The sequence below is a fragment of the Podarcis liolepis genome (assembly GCF_965112155.1).
Source record: "Podarcis liolepis genome assembly, chromosome: 1".
Lineage (NCBI taxonomy): Eukaryota > Metazoa > Chordata > Lepidosauria > Squamata > Lacertidae > Podarcis > Podarcis liolepis.
This window is the reverse complement of record NC_139554.1, coordinates 114041496-114067360: the sequence shown is the minus strand read 5'-3', so window position 1 is coordinate 114067360 and position 25865 is coordinate 114041496. Positions and strand designations below refer to the sequence as shown.

The 25865-nt window shown below is 43.7% G+C and overlaps 2 protein-coding genes across 5 annotated transcripts; one reads left to right on the top strand and one right to left on the bottom strand.

The window, feature by feature from the left end:
• Positions 1-794: 794 nt before the first annotated feature.
• FKBP7 (FKBP prolyl isomerase 7) lies at positions 795-7201 on the bottom strand (the record flags this gene model as incomplete). Its single annotated transcript, XM_083497340.1, is given in 5 exon segments — positions 795-1517; positions 1618-1751; positions 5082-5233; positions 6767-7117; positions 7119-7201. Coding segments are annotated over 5 exon segments (882 nt in total). The 3' UTR covers positions 795-1355.
• On the top strand, positions 7071-25108 carry PLEKHA3 (pleckstrin homology domain containing A3). Of its 4 annotated transcripts, none has more exons than XM_083497322.1 (9): positions 7071-7201; positions 8061-8392; positions 14723-14839; positions 16897-17052; positions 17582-17718; positions 19382-19546; positions 21088-21131; positions 23247-23362; positions 24839-25108. In XM_083497322.1, exons 2-9 carry the CDS (start codon positions 8353-8355, stop codon positions 24961-24963), a joined length of 900 nt encoding a protein of 299 aa, XP_083353448.1. In that variant the 5' UTR covers positions 7071-7201; positions 8061-8352; the 3' UTR covers positions 24964-25108. The 4 variants fall into 4 exon arrangements, with proteins under 4 accessions (XP_083353448.1, XP_083353451.1, XP_083353449.1 ...); XM_083497325.1 differs by having other exon boundaries at positions 7120-7260; XM_083497323.1 differs by having other exon boundaries at positions 7155-7295.
• The last annotated feature ends 757 nt before the right edge of the window (positions 25109-25865 follow it).

Sequence of the window (25865 nt, the reverse complement as noted above, 5' to 3'; positions counted from 1 at the left end):
AAAAAATTCCTTCCAGTAGCACCTTAAAGACCAACTAAGTTAGTTCTTGGTATGAGCTTTCGTGTGCATGCACACTTCTTCAGATACACGTGCATGCACACGAAAGCTCATACCAAGAACTAACTTAGTTGGTCTTTAAGGTGCTACTGGAAGGGATTTTTTTATTTTGACTATGGCAGACCAACACGGCTACCTATCTGTAACTGCCTCATGAGTGTACAAATTTTATACATCTCTTACTATCTTCTCTTATGTGCCTTTTCCTCCAAACTAAGAGCCCCAAATGTTGTAGTATCTGGGTGGGGTGGCTAAAAAAAGAGATGGTTCAGACAGAATACTAAATCACAGATAAAACAAGCCACAGTTCATAAGCCAAAACTATGGTTTCATGCTGGTTTGTTGCCAAAAAAGCAGACAAAAACCCCCACATGCTTAGTCTACTTGGCTAATTTTTGGACACTGCAATAAGCCATGCTTTGGCTAATCCATGGGCAAGCATTATGTGTGAATCAGGCCATTAAGTGAAAATGTGCAACTGAGCTTCAGTGCCATTAAGGCAACTCTGGATCTGCTCCAAAAATGGCTCCCACAGATTTTCAGAATGAATGTTAACCATGAGGGGAGTAAAGATGCCACAGGGGTGGGGGGCAATTTGGAGAAAACACACACAAAAAAGGGGAAATTACTTCATCAGCAACAACACTATATTTGGCATAGCTGTAAATTCCCCGTTAACTCTTACAACTTTAATTCAGATTATTTCATAAGAATTACAAGGAATGTGGAGCCACCCCTATCATTTCAGTAACATTTTTAATCATGATAAAAAGGTATAAAAAATTTCCCACAACCAACATACACGAAATATTATGTGACAAAGAAATTCCATTTTGGTTAAAGCCATTAATCTAATGGACAAATCCCAGGGAAATCAAACAGGGCTGAAGAGTGTAATCACAAAAAGCTGTGTACTTGGTTACAAATGTAGTGACAGCTCCACAGGTACATCTTCACTTCAATGTGTATTTGGGGCTCAAATAGCAGGATTTCCTACTACCTTCAATGCAGTGGGTAACGCTGTGAACAAAGCCTTGTCCCCTCCACTGAAGGGCATGGGGAAGTCCTTGTGAAAGCTCCATGTGCAAATGGGAGGAACTGCTGAATTGGGATCCAAATGTCCATAAAACAGACAGGGATGGGGAACCTGTGGCCTTCTAGCTGCTGTTGGACTGCATCCCCTCTCATCCCTGATCATTGGCCAAGCTGATTTGGGCTGATGGGAGCAGAAGTCCAACAACATTGGCAGGGCTGCAGATTCCCCATTCCTGCCACACAGACTTTTAAGCAATGATCTGTTATAGTTCATCGTGTTGGTAGACGTTATATTCCTTGGCAGATATGAAGCCGTCTCCGTCATGGTCATTCTTTTTAAAAATATCAAGCAAAACATCTTGATGAACGGAAGGGTCGCGTTTCTTGCCATCTCTTTCAAATTCCTTCTTCAGGTAATGGTCTATCTAAAGGAACAACAATCGACAGATTTGTTACGTATTGAAAATGGTGTTAATTTAGGTTTAGATGCTATAACGGGGAACATCAGAATATGACCCGTGTTACCTCATGTTTTGAGAGTTTTTTGTCACTATCCAGGTCCATTTGAGAAAATGCTTCAACACTGCGGGGTCCTTGCGTTACTGCATACAGTTCAATCTCAAAGATCAGTGTTGCGTTAGGTGGAATCTTTGCAGGTTCTAAAAATGTAACAAGACCATTTTGGGAACTGTGCACACACATCTGACAGATAATCTTAACCACAAACTGGAGTATTTTTTATAGTTATTTGGAAATGTGTAAATTATGGACTCTCGTATAAATACTTGTTTTTTAAATACAGGTTCAACTACTTTGAATTTGAGGCAGCCCTCCTGATTATTAGGAGCAAAATACAACTGGATATTCCCTTATACACACTCTTTTTGGGGGTGTATTCCCACGTGGATTGTGCCCTAAGTATATTGGCAAGCCATTCTAAACTAGTAAACTGCTTACTCGCAAAAAACAAGAACAACAGTTCCACCAGATTCGTTTTGTCATTTTCAGAAAGCTGCTTGGAAAATGTGGTCTGTGCTTCAGCCATCAGTAATGGCTGGGGTGGGGGATGGCAAGTCAATGGCCATGGGCAGGGGTCAGCAACCTTTTTCAGCTGTGGGCCGGTCCACCATCCCTCAGACCATGTGGTGGGCCGGACTATATATATATATATTTTTGGGGGGGACATGAACGAATTCCTATGCCCCACAAATAACCCAGAGATGCATTTTAAATAAAAGGACACATTCTACTCATGTAAAACCAGACTGATTCCCGGACCATCCACGGGCCGGATTGAGAAGGTGATCGGGCCGCATCCGGCCCCTGGGCCTTAGGTTGCCTACCCCCTGGCCTAGGCCCTGCCTTTGTCCATCGGCATTGCCAATTGGCCTTTGGTGGGCGAGGCTTCAGGGAAGACCACAGGGAGAACTTCATCCCTCTAGTTCACTCAGGGGCCCCCACATTGGACTAAGGCCAGCACTTTCCTCATGAATGTCAGAAAGCTACTTGATAAATATGAAATGGCTATTTAGTCAATCAAGCATGAACAGCCATTCCACTAAAAAAACCCATTAACTTGAAATACAATTTTTGGAGTAGGCAAGGTTAAGATTTCAGGGATAAAAGTTTCTCCACCACAAGGAGGAAAATGGGCTTCAAAGGAAATCCATGTTTATCTTCTGGTTTGATACAATATCCTCCTGTATCAAAAGGGATACAGTGGTACCTCGGTTTAAGAACAGCCCTGTTTACGTACTATTCGGTATATGAACTCCGTGAAACCGGAAGTAGTGTTGCGGTTAGCGAACTTTACCTCAGTCTACGAATGGAAGCTGAATGGTAGAAGGGCACCGGCGGCAGGAGGCCTCATTAGGGAAAGCGTGCCTCAGTTTAAGAACGGCTTTGGTTTAAGAACGGACTTCTGGAATGGATTAAGTTCGTAAACCAAGGTACCACTGTACCAAAGTTTAGCAGCTTTTGAAAAAGAAAGCATAATGATAATGGCAGACAGGTACCAGTAATGAAGGAGAAAGCTTCCAAAGTCAGTCCGAAACAAGTATTTTGCAAGCCATGTACCTGCAGCTGCCAAATACAGAATTTGGGAACTCATCTAAAATGATGACTAAAAGTATGGCAGTTCAGACAGAAGATTAGTGCTAGAGTGACATGCTTTTCATGCGGACCGTAGGTTCAATCCTTGGCATGTCCAGGTAGGGCTGGGAAGGTATCCTACTTGAAACCCTTCAAAGTTGCTGTCAGTCAATGAAGATAATACTGGGTTAGATGGGACATTGATCTGCCTCAGTGTATAAGGCAGCTGCCGATGGTCCTATAATTTATTTTTGAGTTTCCACATACTGCACTGAAAGCAAAATACTGCAATAGATATCCTCTCCGAGAACTAAGGGAGATCAAACGTCATATACAGAACTCACAATAAATAAAAATGAAATTAGAAACTTTTATGTAGAGGCTAAGACAGTGTGATCCCCTACACTGAAGAGAGCTCACCAGCCTGTCAGGTTGATAAGACACGTTCCTTGTGTAAATGTCTCAGGAAGCAACAATAGGAGACTTAACTGAATCTCTGTGTATGGGTGATCATTATATGTATCTGGCCTGGTGTGTCCAATAGGTCACAAGTTGCCTTGTGCTGGGCCCAGAGACCTTCCCCTCCCCTTAAAATTGTTTAGTAGAAATCCTCACACATGCTTCAGCAACACAACTGCTCGGTTTCTAGAGTTAGTAGCTAAACTAAAAAAAGGAAAAAGATTTAAGCGCAAGCAGTTTTGAGAGTAATACATACCACAGGAAAACCCGTGAAAAGTTCTAGAAAGCCACATGCATTCTTGACATTCAAAACTAGTGCCATCTTGCTCAGCATGCACAAACAATGCTCTGAAAGAATATAAGAGTGTTGTACGTGGAAAGAAAGGCCTCCTTCAAGTTCAGCCTAAAAAAGATAGTCACAGTTAGTATTCAGCAAACAAGCAATGCATCTTTGCACATTGAGAATACCTATTGAGAAATCAAGGTATGTTAAATCTGGTTGAGGTATGATGGCCAAATCTATTACTCGCTTCAGCAGACTTTGAATCACAAGTTGGCCTACAGAGATATTGTGCATGTCAGATGTCAAATCACAATGAGGTCAAAGCTGGGCACCTGGATATTTAAAGATTCACCAGTTCCAGCTAAGATTCAAAAGGCAAAGGTTTCAGCCCAATAACGTTAGATGGGATTAAGTCTAATTGGACAAGTCAGTCACAATTATCTCAAGTTCCAACTAAGTTTAGCTGGACTGGAGTCATGGTGAAGGCTTAGTCAACATCACTCTGACTGGGAAGATAAGTGATCAACATCACTCTGGTATGGGTCTAAAATTAAGATCAGTTCAGACATAAAGCCAAACCTTTGCAGGGAGTGGGAAAGCCCTGCAGCTTTAATGTTCCCTCCTTGCACATGGGGTTCCCTTCCTCAGTTCCTGGATTTTGCTAATTCATTAAGATGTTCAAACTGACAAACTATAGATAGTGCTAACCAGGATTTAGAAACTGAATCCAAGCAGTGGTTTCAAGAAGGCAAGGTACTAACCAAAGGTTGCCAATTTCAACATCAGGACAAACTAGGGTCAGGAAAATGCTGAAAGCAAAGGAAGAAACCTGCAGGTAAGAGGAGAGGAAAAGGAGGCTATAAACAAACCTGTGGGGCTACTTCTGGTCATCAAACAAACAATGGTTTGGCAACATGCTTGAACTGAACCATAAAGCTAGGTACAAAAGCAACAAGACTGAATTGAATTGAATGGTTACAGCCATTACAAAATGCCAGTGAATAAGTAACAAGTAGGGAAGAGGTTGGAAATGTGATAGATAGATTGACAGATAGACAGATAGATAGATAGATCCCAGTTCCTTCTCTATAGGCTAAAGCAATACAGCTAAAGTAGAGAGAATGGCTATTCGCCTTAACATGCAGCCTTGCTTTACCATATCCTTGCTTCCCATAGGCAAGTGATGGAGGTATGATCACTTTCCGTTTCTCTCCAGGACACATATTCAGCATTGCAATATCTAAACCTTTAATGACTTGTCCGACACCAAGAACAAACCATTTTGGGTGGCCGTTGTTTTGTGTTCGACTACAAAGAAATATTAAAAATAGAGAGAGAGAGATTTAATATTTACAGGTTTAAGAAACAAGTTCAGTATACAAGCACATCATTTTTGGTCACCATTTATTGGTACTTAAATGCCTGGGGATACTTGGATCTGGACTGTTTTCACACACTAATACCACATCCCTTAGAATTATATCAGAATGAATTGCAGGAACAAAAATGCTTTTTCGTGCAGCCTGAGTGGTGAACAACGTTATAGCTAACTGTTGTAGCTTATCTTCAAAGCCACCCCACTGCCGTGCTTACAGTTGTGAAGGATATTCTTACATTATGAATGGCCCATGTCACCATTAAGAAAAAGAGGTTGGAATAGGCCAAGTTATCTGGGCTGTCCCTGGATAAAGTGATTTTCTTCATTAAGTTCTCAGAGTTTTTAACCCAGCTCAAGGTTGTCATCTGAACTAGCCAGAAGTTTAACTGATAATCAATCAGTCAGTCCATCATTTGAAAAATAAGACTTTAGGTAAAAAGGTAAAGGTAAACGACCCCTGGGCGGTTAAGTCCTGTCAAAGGCGACTATGGGGTTGCAGCACTCATCTCGCTTTTCAGGCCGAGGGAACCAGTGTTTGTCCACAAACAGCTTTCTGGGTCATGGGGCCAGCATGACTAAACCACTACTGGCGCAAAGGGACTCTGTGACGGAAACCAGAGTGCACAGAAATGCCGTTTACCTTCCTGCCATGGCGGTACCTATTTGCACTGGCATGCTTTTGAACTCCTAGGTTGGGGCAGGAGCTGGGGCAGAGCGACAGGAGCTCAGTCCGTCAAGAAGATTCAAACCGCCAACCTTAAATCAGCAAGCCGAAGAGGCTCAGTCATTTAGACCACAGCACCACCCACATCACAAGAAATGGCATTTTGGCAACTGTAACCTTGGTTTAAGGAGGCATTTGGCACCTAGCTTATACAGCGCGAGTCTCTTAAAAGAGGCCCCGTGGAATATGTGTAGTCTGTATCCACGGAGCCTCTTTTAAAGGACTCACCCTGTATATCTGAGTTTCTAACACTGCACACACATACAAGCTAGGATCAAAATTCCTTCTTAAACCAAAGTTGGTTTCATTTTCCAAATGATGGGTTATAGGCCGTAGTGCGTGCGTGCGTGCCTAGATAGCATATATCTAGGGGCCTTTGACCCACTAGGGCCTATGACCCACTCTCCACATGCCTTAAGAAAATAATGGACCCGGCCCTCTGACCCATACATACTACACATGTAAAACATATGCATACATGTTATCAAGCGATTCTGAAAGCATCTGTGATTTTCGAATGATCAAGGAAGGATATTGTACAAGGCTGGAATAACACCCCCCCTCCCATAAAGACATTAAGTTTTACTTCCTAAATTGCACGGCACAACTCACATTGACTTTGGAACCCAACATTCAGGTTGCCAAACCTTTTATTTTTGCGTTCAAAGTACCGCTTCCTTGTGTTTTATATATCCGGCGGCGTGCGCCGAGTCCCAAAGCAAGCTCTGGATTGCCTTACCTGCAATAGAACTTGGACTTCTCCCCGGCCAGGTACCCGTCGTAATGGGCATTCAGCAGGTCCCCCTTCTTGCTCTTCGGATGGCAGTTTTCGGGGACGTGCACAACTTCCATTTGAACTTCGTCGGCGGAGGCGCCCTCCTCCTTCTTCTGCCCGTCCGCCCGGAGGGTTACGAGGGCGAAAGCCTGGAGGAAGAAACAGATCCCCGCGGCGAAGTGCATAGCTGCTGGAGCACGAGATCGCGGCTGCGGGATCTGCCTCGCTGCTCGCCGGGGCTGCGTGGCACTGGCATTGTTCGACGTCACGGGAGCCGAGAGGGGCGCGGCCCGGGGCTGCTCCAGCCTCTGTCTCGCCTCCTTCCGGCGGACGCGCGGGCGGCGCGGGATGTGCCCCGCTTGCGCTGCTGGCCCGCTTTGCCTCCTCCGCCTTCCCCATGTAGGTCTTTCGGGGGGCGGCACGACGGCGCGGAGCCGCTTTAATCCCCGGAGCTGAAGGTCTCCTCCCGCATCCCCATCTAGGCAGAGCGATGGTAGCTATTCGTTTGGGGAAGGATGGCCCAAGTGGGCAGGATTGCAGGTGGATGCAGAGATAGCAGATTTGTAATCGGGAAGGGGAGCTCCTCCTCGGCCCCCCCGCGACGTTTGCAAATCGGCGTCGCTGCAGCGTTTTTTCTCTGCGCGATGGTGTTTTTGCGCCCGAGGTGGGGGAGGCCGAAGGAGACGCTTTTTTCAAATTAAAAAACAAAAGCCTGAGCCCGATCTTGTGCGTGCCTGTTCGGAAGTCAGTCCCGCCAGTCAGTCCCCTCATTGGAGAGCTGCTTCCGAGCAGATGAGAGCATAAGGGTTGCAGCCTCGAGCGGGATCCCCAGCGAGCGGGCCAGGCAGAATAGAAAGGCGAGCGGGTGGATTTAAACGTGGAAAGCCGCCGTGCTCAATGCGCAGAGCGAGCGATCGCATATATGCAGGGTAGATCTATATAATATATATTAATTACGCCCGGCGAAGGCTGCAGTGCAGACGTGGCGCTCGAGTTTTCGGACCGGCGGTGGAGGCAAGCAGCCCAAATGCGTGTGCGCGTAGCTTGCTTTTTTTTGTTTTTGTTTCATCCACCAGCCCCTTTCATCCAGGAAGTAAATGAGACGTCGGGGTCAATGGCACCAAGCGCAAAGGCCCGAGAAAGGTGGGGGGGAGGGGGAAAAGGGGAAGGAGAAAAAGAAAGAAAGAGGCCGGCGAGGAGAAGAGGGAGGCAGCCGCAGCCTGTGCGAGAGGGTTTGGTAACCGCTTTGTTTCCCCAGTGGCTGCGATGTGCATAGGCAATGCATGACTCCGCCGCTCCTCTTCCTGCCGCACGTGCCCGTACAACCCAGTCCGCGCAGCACCCCCAAAGCCAGCCGGACCCGAAGGCGGCTGCCGCTGCTCCCCCGCTAAGCTAAACCACCCAGCCGTCCATGTACATAGCGGGGCCGGTTGCCGCCGCCGCCGCGTTTGCTCGAGAGCGCCGAAGGGGAGAGAGGGCCCGCGCCGTTCCTGCTGCCTTTTCTCCGGAGGAGGGCGAGCAGGATGCTGCGCGAAGCGCGCCGCTGAACTATGGAAGGAGTTCTGTACAAGTGGACCAATTACATCACAGGTGAGGGGCGTCCTGGGCACCTGGGCGAGGGCCGCCCGCCCGTTGCTGTTGTTCCGTCGTCGTCCCTGGCTACGCTGCTGGAGCCCGGGCGCCGGCTTCCGGGTTGGGGGTGGCAGCCGGGCGGCTTGGACCGGGTTTCTGCCTGGCAGAATGGAAGGCGCGCTTGGCTAGGGCTGGGGAAGCAAGAGGCTGCCGCTTCAAAGCGTGCGCTCCTGCGTTTGGCCTAGTGCTGCCAGCCCCCTAACCTGAGAACCCCTTCCCACACATGCTAGTGTATGGGCATTTAATGTGGGGTGGGAAACAATCCTTGCTGCCTGTCAAAAGTCCTCCAGGATAGAGGCTGGGTGTGCATCCATCTCCCCCCCCCAAGTTTACCTCATCTTTCCTTATTGTCTTCTAATGGATTATGGGATATTGCTTCATTTGATAGAAGTCGTTTGTTTTTAAGTCATCATGAGTTTCTTTTCATACCGGGTTGTTATTCGGTGTGCGATCTTTGCTGTTTATTTTGTTGTTTCTTCAGCTTGTAAGCCGCCATGTGTATAGTAATATAGAAAGGCGGTATGCAAATTAAAAGGGAAATGAAATGAAATCTTAGAGCTGGACTGGATAAAATAGTTGGCAGCCCCACAGGGCGGAGAGGAGAGGCGACTGTGTGTGGAAAGCGGGGGGGCTCCCTCATGTGCCCATTTTGCAGTGTTAGAAACTCATATAAGCTTGGTGCCAAATGGCTCCTTAAATCAGGGCTACAGTCACCAAAACAGAATGCCTTGTTGCCGTGTTTCTGCCAGACAGCTCGAAAGTCGTATTTCTCAGTATGACTTTTGGGTTCCTGAAATCCATTCTAATGGTGCAGATAAAATATAACTTGCCGAATTCAGTGGGATGTGTTGCTAGTGTGTGAAAATAGTCAAGATCCAAGGATCCCCAGGCATGCACCTTCAGATGGCAGAGACATCAGGGAGCTTCACTTGGTCGCAAGTGGCCGATAGTCAGGTGCAAAATGTGCCTGGCGAATTTCGAAGGCTGCCCTTTTGCTCCATGACTTGGGTGGGGGAACCAAGGGCCTGAGAGCTGGGTGCGGCCCTCCAAGCTGCTCTGTCTGGCCCCTGAGACTTTCCTGGCCAATCCATTCCCTCCCAGAGGCACCCCTTTCTGGTCCTGGGTCACACCCTCTTTGAGTTCTCTTGCCTGGCTGGAATGTGTTCCTGAACTCTGACAATGCCTCTTGCTTCCTGGAATGGAGGGTAGCTGAGGGTACATGAGTGAGCTCATCTACTGTACAGAGGTGAGGTTTGCATTCTTTGCTTCCTCCACTTTTTGCTATGGCTATGCCCTGGGGCACCGGCTTGTGTCTCCTGAGTGGAATGTGGCTTTCGTGCCGAAACAGGTTCCCTACCTTGGTTCCTACCAAGTTTCACTTGCCAATTTTAAATGCAAACATAGGAGACAATTAAAGGGCAAATTGGCTGCCTTCATCACATCTAGGTTATCGCCAGAACTTCCCTCTTTTATTATCTATCATCCTATCTCAAGAGCTCTTACCCAAAATATATATGGTGACTGCAGGTGTAATTAAAGTTGCACTCTGTTTGCCTGTGCTTTTAACAGTAGCTTCCCTGCTTTAAATTTAGCAACTTGGCTGAGTAAATAAGGCTGCACGCAGAGATAATGGCAGATATGGCTGCTGACAGATAAAAGAGGGCTTGGAGTTGCATTGCATCGCTGGGGGAGGGGGAAGTAACAGAAGGAAATGTTGAAAAATAATTACAGTAAAAGGGTTCAGAAGCATTTTGTAGAGTTGCCCCAGCCATAATTCCTAACATGACACTATTTGATCTCTAGCATGATATGACATTTAATTATACCCAGGCCCCTTCGGCAAATTTAGAGACTTCACATGACCACAGCAAACTCTGTTGAATGTAGACAGAGAGGGTATCTTGTCTGAAAGGACAGACAACATTTCATATACTTGTTCTATGGAGCTATCAGAACAACCACATAGAGCCAATACCCTGCAGGAACTAAGCTTAACAGAAATAATCTCATGTTTTCCCCCACTTCACTCCACTTCCATTGATTGTAAGCCCCCTGGAGTAGACTTGTTTTCTCCTTCTTTGTAAGCAGCCCCGGCACACATATGGTGCTATTTGAACAAATAAGACCCTGGTGATGAACCTTGACATTCAAAGATAGCTTTGGGGCAGTTCAAGGAAGCAAGTAGATGTGAATGAAAAAGAACCCCTACTGTGCAGGTATGTTGAGAATACAATAGATATTTGACCCTCCTTGTCACCATATGCTAGTAAGATGTTGGAGCCATCGCTTGGCAGAAATGCAGGGGAAGAAAGTAGCACAAGTTGTTATTTGTTCGTTTTATACCTTTCCCTTCCTTGAAATTTCCAGGGTAGCTTTCAAAAATGGAATTATTATTTTTTTTAAAAAATGCAACTTAAAATTGTATACAAAAATATAATGAAACAGGCAAGCTCCAAGGCAAAAAGGATTGCTTGGGTTGATTTGGCTGGTGGAATGCTGAGGAGGAAGTAGCTGGTTGGGGGAGATTGGTTAGGAAGGAATGGCTTATGACTGCCTGCCAGCCATACAGATGTTCGTGCATGTATACAGTGATGCTCGATAACTTTGGCTGCAGCTGGTGTGTCATATCAATACATGACTGAAAACCTAGACGAATGATTGATTCTGCTGATAATGATGGCTGGTGGTCAGGTCTTGCAGTTTTGATTTGTGGGAGGCAAGACCATTCGCATTGCAGCCTCCATGCCCCTACCCACCCACCCACTAAACTATCCCTGCTGGCACAACAACCATGCAAGACATGCCGATTATACACAATACAGTAGTGGTAGTAGGGGACGGAGGAGGTTTTTGGTTGGTCTGCATTTTTTTAAGAAGACTGACCTAGGTAGTTTGGAACTCCTAGGCTAATGCACAGATCACACCATAAATTATCCTTGGGATTTTGTATATTTCCAAATTTTGCAATATACTTTCCCTCCCGGAAAATGTATCAAAATGCATATTTTAGGACAGAATACATTTAGAAATGTAACACTGAAATAAAAATAGGTATTTAAATATGCATATTGTGATAAGGTACATACTTAAGTGCATATTTAAAATACACATTTAAATATTAATTTCTGAATGGAAAAAAGTTGCAGATTAATGTAGAAATGGACAGAGCCAGACTATGGAACAAACACATGCAAAATTGACCGAGGCAGAAAATAGATCTGTTAATCCCAAACTGGTACATACTGAGGTGTTTTGTTTTTTTAAAAAAAAATCATACTGGAGAAATTTAATAGTCTACTAGCACTGTTTCAGCTTCTCATTTTTTTACTTTAATAATTTTTTGGCCTTTCTGAAGAAGCTGTGTCTGTAACCAACATTCGCTAGATAAGGACTGGGTGTACAAACGTTGTGCAATGAGATAAGAGAGAACACTCTACGGAAATGTTCTTGAGTAGGTTATTAATTTAAAGGAGTATACAAGTGAAACACTTGCTGAAAATACATTTGCACTTTAAAGCATAAAGAGATAATAGATAATAGAGGGCAAGTAGAATGAATCATTGAATAAATTCCACCAACTCATGAGGATTTTATTTGATTTATTCGTTCGTCCCAGTTTGTTCTCTCATTTTACAGGGCTGGCCACTGGGACAGCAAAGGATGCTGTTTCCTTTTATTTTGTTGAAAAGGCTTTCTTACTTGCCAGGACAACAGGGCTGTTTTGTTCCATTGCAGCAGATCCCATATGAGTTCCATAAGCTGCTTCATCGGGTCTCTACCTTAACTGCAGCACCACTGACTTTGTTTAATACCCTTGCTGGTACCTTATCCGGGAAAATCAGAGGCTCACTATGTCAGGTTCCTACTGGAAGACGGGACAAATGCTAGAACGTTAGCAGTGGCAAAGTTTTTATCGGTGGTTGCAAGAACAAATGAGCCCTATATTCTAAACAAAATGCTTGATTAACCTGGAGGTAGGCTGTATGAATTGTGTATTGATTTGTAATGATTTCTTGGGTCTCTGGACCGTAATAAAGATTGATTGATTGGTTTGTTTAATTCTGCAGTTCCTTTCTCATTCTGCTCAACTTGAATCAAGTTCAAATTCCTGCAATAGGCTTAGATAGCAAGGTCTGTCTTTTTGAACTTGCGAATTGATTTGTCTTGGATCATTAACCCATACATTCTTTATCATATTTCCTCATACCGTTTTGACCAAAGCACATTTGCAGGTGGCAAAAAACACTCCACTGGGAAATAGTGTCTGTTGCGCTGTGGCGTGCACCAGATTTAGGGTTTTTTATGATCTGTAGTGATACTCACCTATGTGCTTTCCTTCAGGAATGTCATCGTTCCCATGAATAGATCTTGACTGGTTGGAACACATGGCAGACAAAACACTCGGCTGTAATGCGGACAGTTCTTGCTTATAAGATTGGGTTTCCTTGTAGTAGCTGTGCATTTTCTCCTCCAGTGCCAAATGTACACTTGTAGCATTGTATTGTTCAGACAGGCTGTCATACCAGATTCATAGAGCCTTCCTTTAGGTGGAGATATCAGTGACTTGCGAGACAGATGTGTCGGCTTAGTGCTTTAAATGCACTTACAGATTTAATCTCATATGCTCCTAAAAGCAGCTGGTAAATGTGAGCTATCCTTTCTCCTTATCAGCTTTGTTGTGCATGAATGAACAGGCACAGAGCTGTGAAATCTACACAGTAAGCATCCTTTACATCTCCCTCTTGATCTTTTTGTTGTTTAAAGCACTACAGTACTCAACTACCTGCCCCTTGCCAGTGGGGAAAAAGGACACACTCAGATTCTGTCCCTCCACTCTCTGCAGGGACTTCAGCATATTGCTAGGGTTGTCTACTAATTACAGATCTATGTCTCATGATAAATCACTTAAAAAAAATACAGTACACATTAAATATTGTATTTTCAACACAGGGTGGCATTTTTGCATGTCGGAATAAAAAGAGACACACACACCAAAGTGTGCCCTATTGATTAAATTTTTTCCTCCCATTGATTAATGAACACATAAATTAGTCTGCTGATTAAACTGGTTCAGTTTTCATCCAAACAAGGCTTCCTGCTTGTGTACAGTCAAACCTTGGTTCCCAAATGGCTTAGTTCCCGAGCAAATCGGCCCCCGAACGGTGCAAACCCGGAAGTAAGTGTTCCAGTTTGCGAACGTTTTTTGGAAGCTGGACATCTGACGCAGCTTCCGCTTGAATGCAGGAAGCTCCTGCAGCCAATCGGAAGCTGCTCCTTGGTTTGCGAACGGATTCGGGAGTCGAACGGGTTTCCAGAACAGATTAAGTTCCACTGTATATGTCAATTCCACTCCCCACTCCAAATGCAGATCTAAACAGATTCCACAGCTTTGTTCATTAGAGCTACATTGGGGGACCATTGCCCAACTTCTTCCCTTGACTGCCTTTACCAGTGCCATGCTAGTAACTTTGTGCATGTTGGAGACAGGAGCAGTTACAAGCCCAGGACACCAAATAATAATAATAATAACAATTATATTTATACCCTGCCCATTTGGTTGGGTTGCCTCAGCCACTCTGGGTTGCTTCCAGCACATATAAAAACATAATAAAACACCAAACATTTAAAAAATTCCACTTGTACTGGTGTTTGGTGCCTTCATCCTGATATGCGCTGCTGTGCCAGCACAGTAGCCCACAGAATAGTGACTAAACTGAATTTTATCATTATGTTCTTACATTTTACTGATAGTATCTGAACAACCAAAAGTGCTAGTTGGTACCCAATATATCCCCACCCCCGGTATTGCTTAACTTCAATTCCCAGCATCCCTGGCCATGCTTTCTGTAGATGATGGGAGTTTAGTTCAGCGACATTTGGAGGGCAAAGGGTTCCCCACTACCTTAACTAACTAAGTCATTTTCAGGGTAGACTCTAATAAATCCGTGGATTTAAGTTGGTCGGTATGTAACTTGTCCACTGATTTCAGTGGATCTTCTCTTACTATAACTTAGTCAAATAGCATCAAATATTTCATGAGTTTTTAAAAATAGTACGGGACTTTGACAGAGCTGGCAAAGATACAGTCGTCTGGGAAATGTCGATTCGTATTTGTATGTTATTAATGTGTGTGTCTGTTTTGATTTTGAACATTACATAAACAGACTTAAATCTTGCTTACAACTAAGGGTCTAAGCTGAGGAACGGTGCTGTGCTTGTGTGTGATAATTGCATTTTGAAACAAAGCAGATTAATGTTTTTTTTTTTCTGTTTGCACTGTTTCCCTAGGCTGGCAGCCTCGCTGGTTTGTTCTTGATAACGGGATATTGTCTTACTACGATTCGCAGGATGATGTTTGCAAAGGCAGCAAAGGCAGCATAAAGATGGCAGTGTGTGAAATCAAAGGTAGGCTCTCTCAATAAGAAAACTCTCCTTACCTTCTAGGCTGAGGTATCTAACGTGAGCAGTAGGGCTGGGCGATATCTGGTTTCCAGTATTGCAATATATCGCCAGCTAAACATCGTAATATACCGATAGATCACAATTTCTGAAATAAGGATGGAGCTGTGTAGTGGCGTTGGCTGGCTTCACAGTTTTTACCACACTGTGATTTTTTGCGCGCACGCACACACATAATGATTCGCAATATATTGCCAGGTCAAAAACTCTGAAACCGGTATCACAATATGGACTTCAAACCAGTTTTGGAGGATATATCGCCCAGTCCTGCTAGGCAGTCTTTGCAAAATAAGCCGATTATTTCAAGCATCAGCTTGACGCCTAGTACAAGTACAAATGTTATTACTGTATATAGTCACAGGTCCAGTAATTGAGGGTCTGCTTCTCCCTTTGCTCCTTCGTTTTTTTGGGTTTTCCTCCCTCCTCTTTCTTGCCCAATGTCACCCCGCTGTTCTCCAGAATCACCCAGAGAGGCTCTGCTGCCTTTATTTTCCTTAACTCAGGTGAAAAACTGTGGGTTATATCTGGTGGTAGTGCCACTCAGAGTAGACCATTGGAATTCATGAACCTAGATTAGTCAGGTCCCTTAATTTCAATGGGTCTATGCTGAGTATGACTAACAGTGGATATGCAATGGGCAGGATTCACCTAACCACCCTGTGCATGGACCTCTGCTTTTTCAATGGGGCTTTCCCCCTCTTTGCCCCCCACACCCCCTGAAATAGGCTTCTGGGGTGGGAGAACCCCCCAGAATAGTGCAGGGGAGAGGGTATTGTTCCATCAGGCAGGCTGGAATGCTTGTGCTGCTGGATCAATTGGGATATAGAATCCTAGAACTGTAGAGTTGGAAGGCACCCTGTGGATGGAACCTGCAACCTTGGTGTTACCAGCACCATGCTGTAACCAACTGAGCTATCCACATGGGATTGGAAGAGTGCAACATTGAATTCCACCCAATGGCTATATTCTACCTCCACTGTCAGAGGCAATTGCTTGGAATTGCCCATGGGGAGAGCCCTGTTGTGCTCAGGTTTTGCTTGCAGATTTCCTCAAAGGCATCTGTTTGGCTGCTGTGAGAACAGTATGCTGGATTGATATACTAGATGATGATGATGATGATAATGATGATAATAATAATAATAATAATAATAATAATAATAATAATATTGATTTTGGCCCTCCCCAGCCAAAACCAGACTCAGAGTGGCTAACATCAAATGTATAGCACATTAACATAAAATCAGGCAATCAATTAAAATACATCCTAAAATCAGATCAGGATCAGAATAAAATCCAATCAGTTGGCAACCCGCAGATTAGGGTTGGGGACCTTAAATGCTCACCAGGCCCAACTGTTTGTGCTGAACTTATATGGGCCTGTGAGAAAAATTGGGAGGCCACTTTCATGCAAGTTCTTATGAAAGGGGAGAGGGAGTCAGACTGAACCCTAACCAAAGGCCTGGCGGAACAGCTCCGTCTTGCAGGCCCTGTGGAAAGATGTCAAATCCTGCAGGGCCCTTGTCTCTTGTGACAGAGTGTTCCACCTGGCCGGGTCTAATCTTGAGGCTCGGGACGTATAAAATGTTATTATTTGCTGACCATAAGGTCCTCTGTGGGGCATACCAGGAGAGGCGGCCCTGTAGGTACGAGGGTCCTAGGCCGTAGAGGGCTTTAAACGTTAAAACCAGCACCTTAAACATGATCCTGTACTCCACCAGGAGCCAGTGCAGCTGGTATAGCACCGGGTGAATGTGATCCCACGGCGAGGACTCCTTAAGGAGTCTCCCCGTGGCATTCTGCACCCGCTGGAGTTTCTGGGTCAGCTTCAAGGGCAGCCCCGCGTAGAGCGTGTTACTATAATCAAGCCTGGAGGTGACCGTCGCATGGATCACAGTGGCAAGATATTAGAAGTAGGACAGTCGTAACTGGGAAGTACTAACTCTGTAATTCCAGGCAGTCTTTGAAAAATCTGTTCTTCTAATTTATCTCGCCCCTGTCGCAAGTTCATCCGACCGACAGCACCAGGATGGAGTTAATCATCCCAGGGGAACAGCATTTCTACATGAAAGCCGTTAATGCAGCTGAACGACAGCGGTGGCTGGTAGCTCTGGGGAGCTCGAAAGCCTGTTTGGCAGACACCAGAACAAAAAAAGAAAAAGGTACTCATACTTTCTTTTTTATAAAAAGAAAAAAGCAACCTATTAAAAACACCTGGTTTTTAACTATTGTAGTTATCGGTCAAATGCCCAGCAAATGTAAAGTAATTATTTATGGCAGTAGGGATTCGTGACTGGACTTAACTGTCAGGGGTCCTTTACCTTTACAGTGCCGAGGGAGCTGGCATACAGCTCCCGGGTCATGTGGCCAGCATGACTAAGGCGCTTCTGGTGAAACCAGAGCAGTGCATGGAAACACTGTTTACCTTCCCGCAGGGGCGGTACCTATTTATCTACTTGCACTTGACGTGCTTTTGAACTGTTAGGTGGGCAGGAACTGGGACAGAGCAACGGGAGCTCACCCTGTCATGGGGATTCGAACCGCCGACCTTCTGATCAGCAATCCCTAGGCTCTGTGGTTTAGACCACAGCGTTTTGAGAACCAAGGTACCACTGTAAATGCCTACATCTTAAAACTTGTCACGGGAAATTACCTGACCAGTGAAGTTTCTGCTTCCTAATGTCCTTGCAGAAGTTAATGAAACCAATGAATCTCTGAAAACCAAAATGTCTGAGCTTCGTCTCTACTGCGACCTTCTAATGCAGCAGGTCCATACAATCCAAGAATACGTTCACCATGATGAAAATCACCTGTCACCCAGCATTGAGGTATCGGATCATTTTTTAAATTAATATTATTTGTTTTGGATTGGGAGGAAAAGCATCAGCATTAAGGTGGACCCACTACTTTGTCCAGTAGGGCCCAAATACAACTCTTTAGTTTCAATAATTACTTTTGGTTTATGTATATATTAAATGGCCTATTTAGTCTGGTCTTCTCATGTTTTTAAAACTGTGTTTTTAGCATTGGAGTTGGTGTGTTTTTGTTTTCCTGTTGTATTTAGGTTGCTTTTGATATTATGACTTCCTATTCAGATTGTTTTTTTGACTTACTTATTGTGAGTCACCCACAGAACTTTGTCATGGGGCAGCATGTAAATGTTTAGATAAATATAAAAAACACATCACTCTTTCATCTCCAGGTCTACTGAAAGGGGCCTGCACAAATAAAATTACCTACAGAGATCAATATGAAACAGCAAAATAAATAGTAGAAAACTTAATTGCAAAAGGCAGGCAAAAAACAAGCAGAAAGAGCAGCAACAATTGGTAAAATGGCATTAGGTGAAAATAGCGAAACAGCACCGGATTGTTGAAACAGTGGGTGTGAAACAGAGGCTTTAGTCCTGTACCCATTTGCCTGGGAGCAAGTCCCATTGAACTCAAGAGAGATTGCTTCTGAGTAGACTTGTATAGGACTGCACAGTTAGCAGCAGGTTGGATTTGATTTAAATCACACTTTAAATCACTAGTCAGTAAGACTTGATTTAATTAATTTATTTATTTTTACAGAAAGACTCATTCTTGCTGGTATCATCTTAATATTTACAATCAGATGAGGGCTTTATTTTTGGAACAATCAATTTTCAGAGTAGTTTTTACAGTTATATCAAAAATTACTGATTTGGTTATACTATTTGAAATACATACAGCAATAATTATGAAATTATTGTGAGGTTTAATAAGTTAACTTTATATTTGGACAGCTTTTCTGCTGTACTTTATTGGAAGGAGAAAAATAAACATTCCCTTAAGAACAATTTAAACAATTTATTTAACTAAAACAATAACATTATATCCATGTTTGTTAACTGTTGTGGTTAAATATATATTTTTTTAAAAAAACTTAGACTGAGTACACATGAAAAACTTAAACAGATCCTTATTTCCTGATGAATAGTCTTTCGACTTGCATGTAACTTAAATAGAAAACTAGAAAGATTTTTCCTTCAAAAGCATTTTATTTTAAAAATCCGATTTAAATTTTAAAAATCCGATTTATTTATTTTTTATCCACCCTGGTTAGCAGGAATTTCAGGTCCTTGGCATTCGCAAATGAAAATGCTCATCCTTCCGTTGCACCAGAGAAAATTTTTACACCACAACAGAAACGCCAGCGGAGGTTTTGGCCTACTTTTATATCTCTGCCTTTACAGCAGGGATATGAAATCTGTGGCCCCTTCAGAGGCTGTTGGGACACCATCAGCCCCAGGCAGCGTTGCCAGTAGTCAAGGATAATGCTTTACCCAAATGCTGAATGTTCATCAGAGTCAGTCTAAAATACAAGCCAAGAAGAATGCTACACAAGCTTGCAGTTCATTAAAGAGTTGACGTGTTGCCCAGCCAGCGTCTCATGTTTCACCAAAAAGCTTTTATCGGGCCACAAATGTTAAGTGAATTCACCTTTCTCAATTGCTTCCCGTGTTTCCAGAATATGAACGAAGCGTCCTCCTTGCTCAGCGCTACCTGTGACACGTTTATCACGACCCTCGAAGAATGTGTGAAAATAGCAAATGCCAAGTTCAAGCCAGAGATGTTTCAGTTGCCTCATCCGGATCCTTTAGTTTCTCCTGTGTCGCCTTCACCTGTGCAAATGGTTGGACATTTTTTAATCTCTCTCTCTCTCCCCCCCCTCCCCCCAGACTGGAGAGAATTTGAGAGAGTCTGGTGGTAGGATGGTTTTCAAAAGGATAGCTTCCCCCAAACTGCCATAGTCTGCTTTCCCCAAGTCAGTGAGTTGATCCTCTCTCAAGAGTAATAAAGGCTGCGATCCTCACCAATAAATACCGTATTTTTCGCCGCTCTATAAGACGCACCAGACCATAAGACGCACCTAGTTTTTGGAGGAGGAAAACAAGAGAAAAAATATTCTGAATCTCAGAAGCCAGAACAACAAGAGGGATCGATGTGCAGCGAAAGCAGCGGTCCCTCTTGCTGTTCTGGCTTCTGGGATAGCCGCGCAGCCTGCATTCGCTCCATAAGACGCACACACATTTCCCATTTTAGGAGGGGAAAAGTGATTCTTATAGAGCAAAAAATACGGTAAGTGTTTACATTTTTAAGTGTCTGCAAATGCCTGGCTGCATGTGTGTGTGGAAGCAAACTTGGATATGTTTTGGGGTAGTCAGTGAGGCCTTTCAGCGGGACTTATTTGTGAGTGAAATACGTTTGTCATTTTTCTCCAGCCTTCCCTCTGAGGAGCTCTGGGGCGGCCTACATGGCTCCTCCCTGTTTTATCCTCACAACTACTCTGTGGGGTAGGCCAAGAGCCCAAAATCACCCATGGAGCTTTGTGGTTGAATGGGAATTTGAACTCTGGCCACCCCACCCCCCAGCCTTAGTTAGCACTCTCTATCCACCTGGCCACACTGGATCTATGTTTATTGTTTTATTTTATGTGTTTCTGTTTTTAACGTTGCCCTTCCTCCAGAAGGGGAGGCCATGATAGAACATCTGCTTTGTTGTACACAGGAGGTTGCACCCTGGTCCAGTCCTCAACATATTCACTGCTTTGAGGGTTTGGGGTTGTTGTTGTTTTTTGCAATCAAGAGGTTTATAAATTTTATGAAATAAATAAGTAGGGCTGGGCAATTTCCTGTTTGAATCCCAGGAAAGCTGCTGCTAGTTCATTGTAGTAATATCCAAGGAAACACTCTGCAAAACCAAATGTACAGTTACGTTTATTTGGTTCTATGTTTCCAAGAGAATCCATCAAGAGTGCATAATTTGTGATTTTCAGAGATTTATAAGATTTCTGTACATTTGGTACAGATGCATATTTCATATATTTCATACTGTTCAATGTTGTGTATAGATTATATTGTTTATATTGAGATCACATTGTTGTACTTGGTCAGCTTGCCTTGGATATTACTGACAATTGTTTGCAACACAGGGGTTTAATTGTTTGGCCAGTTCAGTGTAGGCAATACTGAGCTAGACTGACCAGTGGTCTGACTCTATGTAAGACAGCATCCTATGTTTAAAATTACCTGCTTCAAAATAAAACAAACACCCACCCAATCCCTCCCTTATTTTTTTTCTTTATTAAAGAAAGCATCGTCCTTAAGATATAGATAACCAACAAAGAATTAGGAAGTATGTAATAACCTGTTTTGTTTTAAAATTATTTTCTAGATGAAACGTTCTGTTAGCCACCCAGGTACTTGTAATCCAGAGAGGTAAGTACAAAATGGCGAACGTATTACTTTTTAAAGTCTGGAAACCAACCAGCCAACCAATAAATAGAAAGGTTCTTCATTATTATTATTATATGAAGCCCCGTATCGTCTCAAATAAAAAAGCAGTTATCTGTTTCCTGGTTAATCTAAACTCTCAGGAGTTTATTCAGCCAAGTTTCACTCAGAGCCAGACCCATTGAAATGAATGAGTATGGCAAAGTCAGGTCCATTCACTTCAATGGATCTACTATGAGTAAAATTTAATTGTTGAATACCACCCACAGAAAGCTGCTTTGCATGACGTGCACAAATATGGAGGTTCCTGGAGCTGACAGATAGCGTGCTTCTCTCCGGTACTTTTTATTTATTGCTTTGTCACACTAAACCAAGGTTTGGCATAGCATGTCATCTGAACCAGGACATGTGTTTAAGTTCTGTTCTCACTAACCACCAGTTGTAGCCAAGAACTAGCCTTGGTTACAGCTCTTGTTAGACAGCCAGTGTGGTGTAGTGGTTAAGAGCGGTAGACTCGTAATCTGGGGAACCGGGTTCGCATCTCCGCTCGTTCACATGCAGCTGCTGGGTGACCTTGGGCTAGTCACACTTCTCTGAAGTCTCTCAGCCCCACTCACCTCACAGAGTGTTTGTTGTGGGGGAGGAAGGGAAAGGAGAATGTCAGCCGCTTTGAGACTCCTTCGGGTAGTGATAAAGCGGGATATCAAATCCAAATTCTTTTTTTGTTTATCTGTATATTTATGTTTCTTTTAGATAACGCCTTTTTCCTCCAAGAAGCCAAAGGTGGCATACATGGTCCTCTCCCTCCCAGTTTTATCCTCACACCTATCCTCTGTACAGTGGTACCTCAGGTTACATACGCTTCAGGTTACATATGCTTCAGGTTACAGACTCCGCTAACCCAGAAATAGTGCTTCAGGTTAAGAACTTCAGGATAAGAACAGAAATCGTGCTCCAGCGGTGCGGCGGCAGCAGGAGGCCCCATTAGCTAAAGTGGGGCTCAGGTTAAGGACAGTTTCAGGTTAAGAACGGACCTCTGGAACGAATTAAGTATTTAACCCAAGGTACCACTGTATAGGTGTTTTTCTGAGCCTGGGCCTCCAACTCTTGGTCACCGACTAACTAGGCATATTGCAACAGTGCTGCGCTTGATGAAAGAAAGGGAAGGACAGGAGAGGGGATTTTTTGTTCATTTGTTTTTCCCTATCCTCCCCCCCCCCAAAAAAAAATGTTTCAGAGGGTTAAGGACCCTGCAGAACAAATGGGAGAGGTGGCACTGTGGGGATTTCAGAGGGAAGGGAGAAATGGCCTTCTGCTTCTTTCAGTGAGAGCCTCTGCTGGATCTCACTCGCTTACACTAACGGAAAGAGCTCTTTATTTCCCCAAAGGGCAAATCTGGATCCAACCCCACGACTATTACTTAGTTGATTTTGGGGGGGTTGATTTTGGTTTGTTCGCCTGCCTATTCAAGAAATTATTTTGCATTGTTTTAACTTCATTGGGTTGCTTTCTGTTTAATTTTCTTTGAATCACCTTGGGCACTGAATTGTGGGGCATACAATTTCTTTTTTAAAGAAATGCTGCAGTGCCACCAGCCACACACAAAGCCCTGTCCATGCTTCTGACACAGTTGTACCTTGGATCCCCAATGCCCTGGAACTCGGACGTTTTGGCTCCCAAACGCCACAAACCCAGAAGTGACTGTTCCAGTTTGCGAACGTTTTTTTGGAAGCTGAATGTCCGATGAGGCTTCCACGGCTTCTGGTTGGCTGCATGAGCTTCCTGCAGCCAATCAGAAGCCTCGATTTGGTTTTCGACCGTTTTGGAAGTTGGAACGGACTTCCGGAATGGATTCCGTTCGACTTCCAAGTATGTGACACAAGATGGCCGTCTCCTCTTGTTGTGAGTGGATGCCCATGTGTCTCCCATGGAGATCCCTTCCACATACAGAACTCCTGTCTCTCTTTAATATTTTTTGGTACCTTATTTCAGGAAAGTGTACCAAACAAAGACCATTTTTAAAATTAAGTGAGATGAGCTGGAGAGAACTTTGGGTGTTAAGGACACGTAATGAAATGTGCAATGCTATTTCATTTGCAGAAGCAGTCACTCTGTAAAAGAACCAAATTCATCCTCTCACCGGATATCCCAAAGGTGGAGAAGGACAGTCTTAGATCCAGAACCTTCTGTAGATGTTCCCCCTGATGATATAGACAGTAAGTTCTGGTGCACCCATGTGCATTCTACTATCTTTGTGCTTCAGTTGGATTCTTGTTCTGCTTTGAGATAGAAGACTCCGCGGCCATTATCTATCCTATAACAAATCAGCTACAGCAATGAGCAACGTAGTCTCCTGCCTTGCTCCAGCCCCAGCCAAGCTGGGTGCTCAAGGAGTTTGCAGCTTGCCTTTTGGCACATTCAAGAGCCTCCATGTGGACTCCATCTATACTTTTTGAACATAGGTATGAAAAAGTAGGAGACTTTTAAAATGGCAAAGCACAGGCATGCTGCTGCCCATTGTGAAGTGCATGTTAGTTTATAGGAGTGAGTTTCTTCGCCATAAATACAGGAATGATGATCACATCTGTTTTTCTCATAGGGAAATGTGGCCATTTAAATATACATGTGCTGCCTGCAAGTGATTGCTCTGCGCACACATAGCACAAATTAAATTCAGAGATTTGGGGTATCCAAATATCCGTATTCATCATTTGGTGCTTGATGGAAATAGGTTTGGCACTAGTTCATGCTTCTTTGGGAGACTTGCTCTAGACTTTTTAATATTAGTAATAATAATAATAAATTTATTATTTGTACTCTGCCCATCTGACTGGGTTTCCCCCAGCCACCCTGGGCAGCTTTCAGCTGATAGAATAACACAATAAGACATTGAACATTAAAAACTTCCTTATACAGAGCTGCCTTCAGATGTCTTCTAAAAGTTGTATAGTTATTAATCTCCTTGACATCTGATGGGAGGGCACCACTACCAAGAAGCCTGGTTCCCTGTCACATCACATCTCACAACGAGGGGACCACCAGAAGACCCTCAGAGCTGGATCTCAGTGTCTGGGCTGGACGATGGGGGTGGAGATGTTCCTTCAATTATACAGGGACAAGGCTTTTAAAGGTCAGCACCAACACCTTGAATTGTGCTTGGAAACAAACTGGGAATCAATGTGGATCGTTTAGGACCGGTGTTATTTGATCCTGGTGCCTGCTCCCGGTCACCAGTCTAGCGGCCACGTTCTGGATTAGTTGTAGTTTCCAAGTCACTTTAAAAGTAGCCCCACATAGAGTGCAAATATTTTTTAAGAATTGAAATCATACCTGTATATTTTTACTGGGCCGAACTTAGATCCTTTCTCTTTATGCCCTGCCCCATTTGGAGGTGTGGAAAAGGACATCTGAAGAGTCAATCAGGGTCGACAAGACTGGGCTGGATGGTCAAATAGTCTAACTTTATATAAGGCACCCAGCTTGTCAAGGTCTAGCAGGGAGAGATGAAGGGGGGTTAAGAAGCTTCTTTCAGCCATATGTTGATCTCTTCCCACCCTATAGTTCTGTGCTGAGCACATTGGATAGGATGGAGCACAACATTTTTGTGCAACGTGTGCCATCAAGCCAAAATGACTAAATGCAACATTTTCCAAGGCACAGTTGAAAACAAACCCCGATCTGTCTCTTTGTAGGACCAGCTTACTGTTCCAGGCATACTCTCAATGGAGACTTGGCGCCTTCAACCATTTCCGACACAGCCCTGTTGGTGTCAAAGAAACAATCAGAACGCGAAGAGACTCTACCGCCTACATCCTGAAGAACTGAAGGGAATCACCTTTCTCTAAGTAATGCTATGCAAAAGCTGCTGTACTTCTCCTGTTGTCGTAGGGGGTAGTTTGTTCCCTGTGCGAAGGATTTCTCTGCACTTTATAGAATAATGTAAAAACTAACTTCAAAGCGTATTTTATCTTTATATAGTTTATTTGCAAGAATATTTTCCTACAACCTTCAGTTTGTGCATTTTTGAAACAAATTATGGTTCGACGGATAGGTAATGTACCTTTGCAAATGTAGCCCTCCTTTTTACAAAGTGTGATGGTCGTTTAGAGCCTTGACAAAAAAAAAAAAGTTTTACATTGGGATAGGGAAAACTTGTGCCATAGACCAGACTGCTCACTTGAACACATCGTTGCTTTGCTGGTACAATATCCTATTCTTGCACACAGTTCACTTCCTATTGAATTGAGTGGCAGTGCTACCGTATTATTATTATTATTATTATTATTATTATTATGGCTCGTGGTTGCACCTTTCATGCCAGGGGATGCTTTTTCTCACATATAGACTGAGATGGTATTCCTAAAACATGGTTTATTGGTAATTTAATATTTTCCCCTTCTTAAAAACCGTGGTGTACATAAGGGCATAATCTCTGCAACTTGGATCTCTTCCGTCTGGTTGGAATTAGTGACACTTGAGTATAGTCTCAGGGCATGTTCCAGCCAAAATTAAGCCCTCTGAAGCCCTCTTGGTTTTAATGAGAATGAAACCAATGAGATTGTAGCTTGCTTAGGTTTGGCAGAATCTTGCTCTAAATTCTTAAATTCCATCCTTTTCTCTTTCCTTTCCTGTGCCTTTTCTTTTCTTGGACTCAGAACACCTGCATTTCTCTGGCTTGCACCCAAAGTCTAGCCAATTAAAAAAAGTGTTAGATGTGAA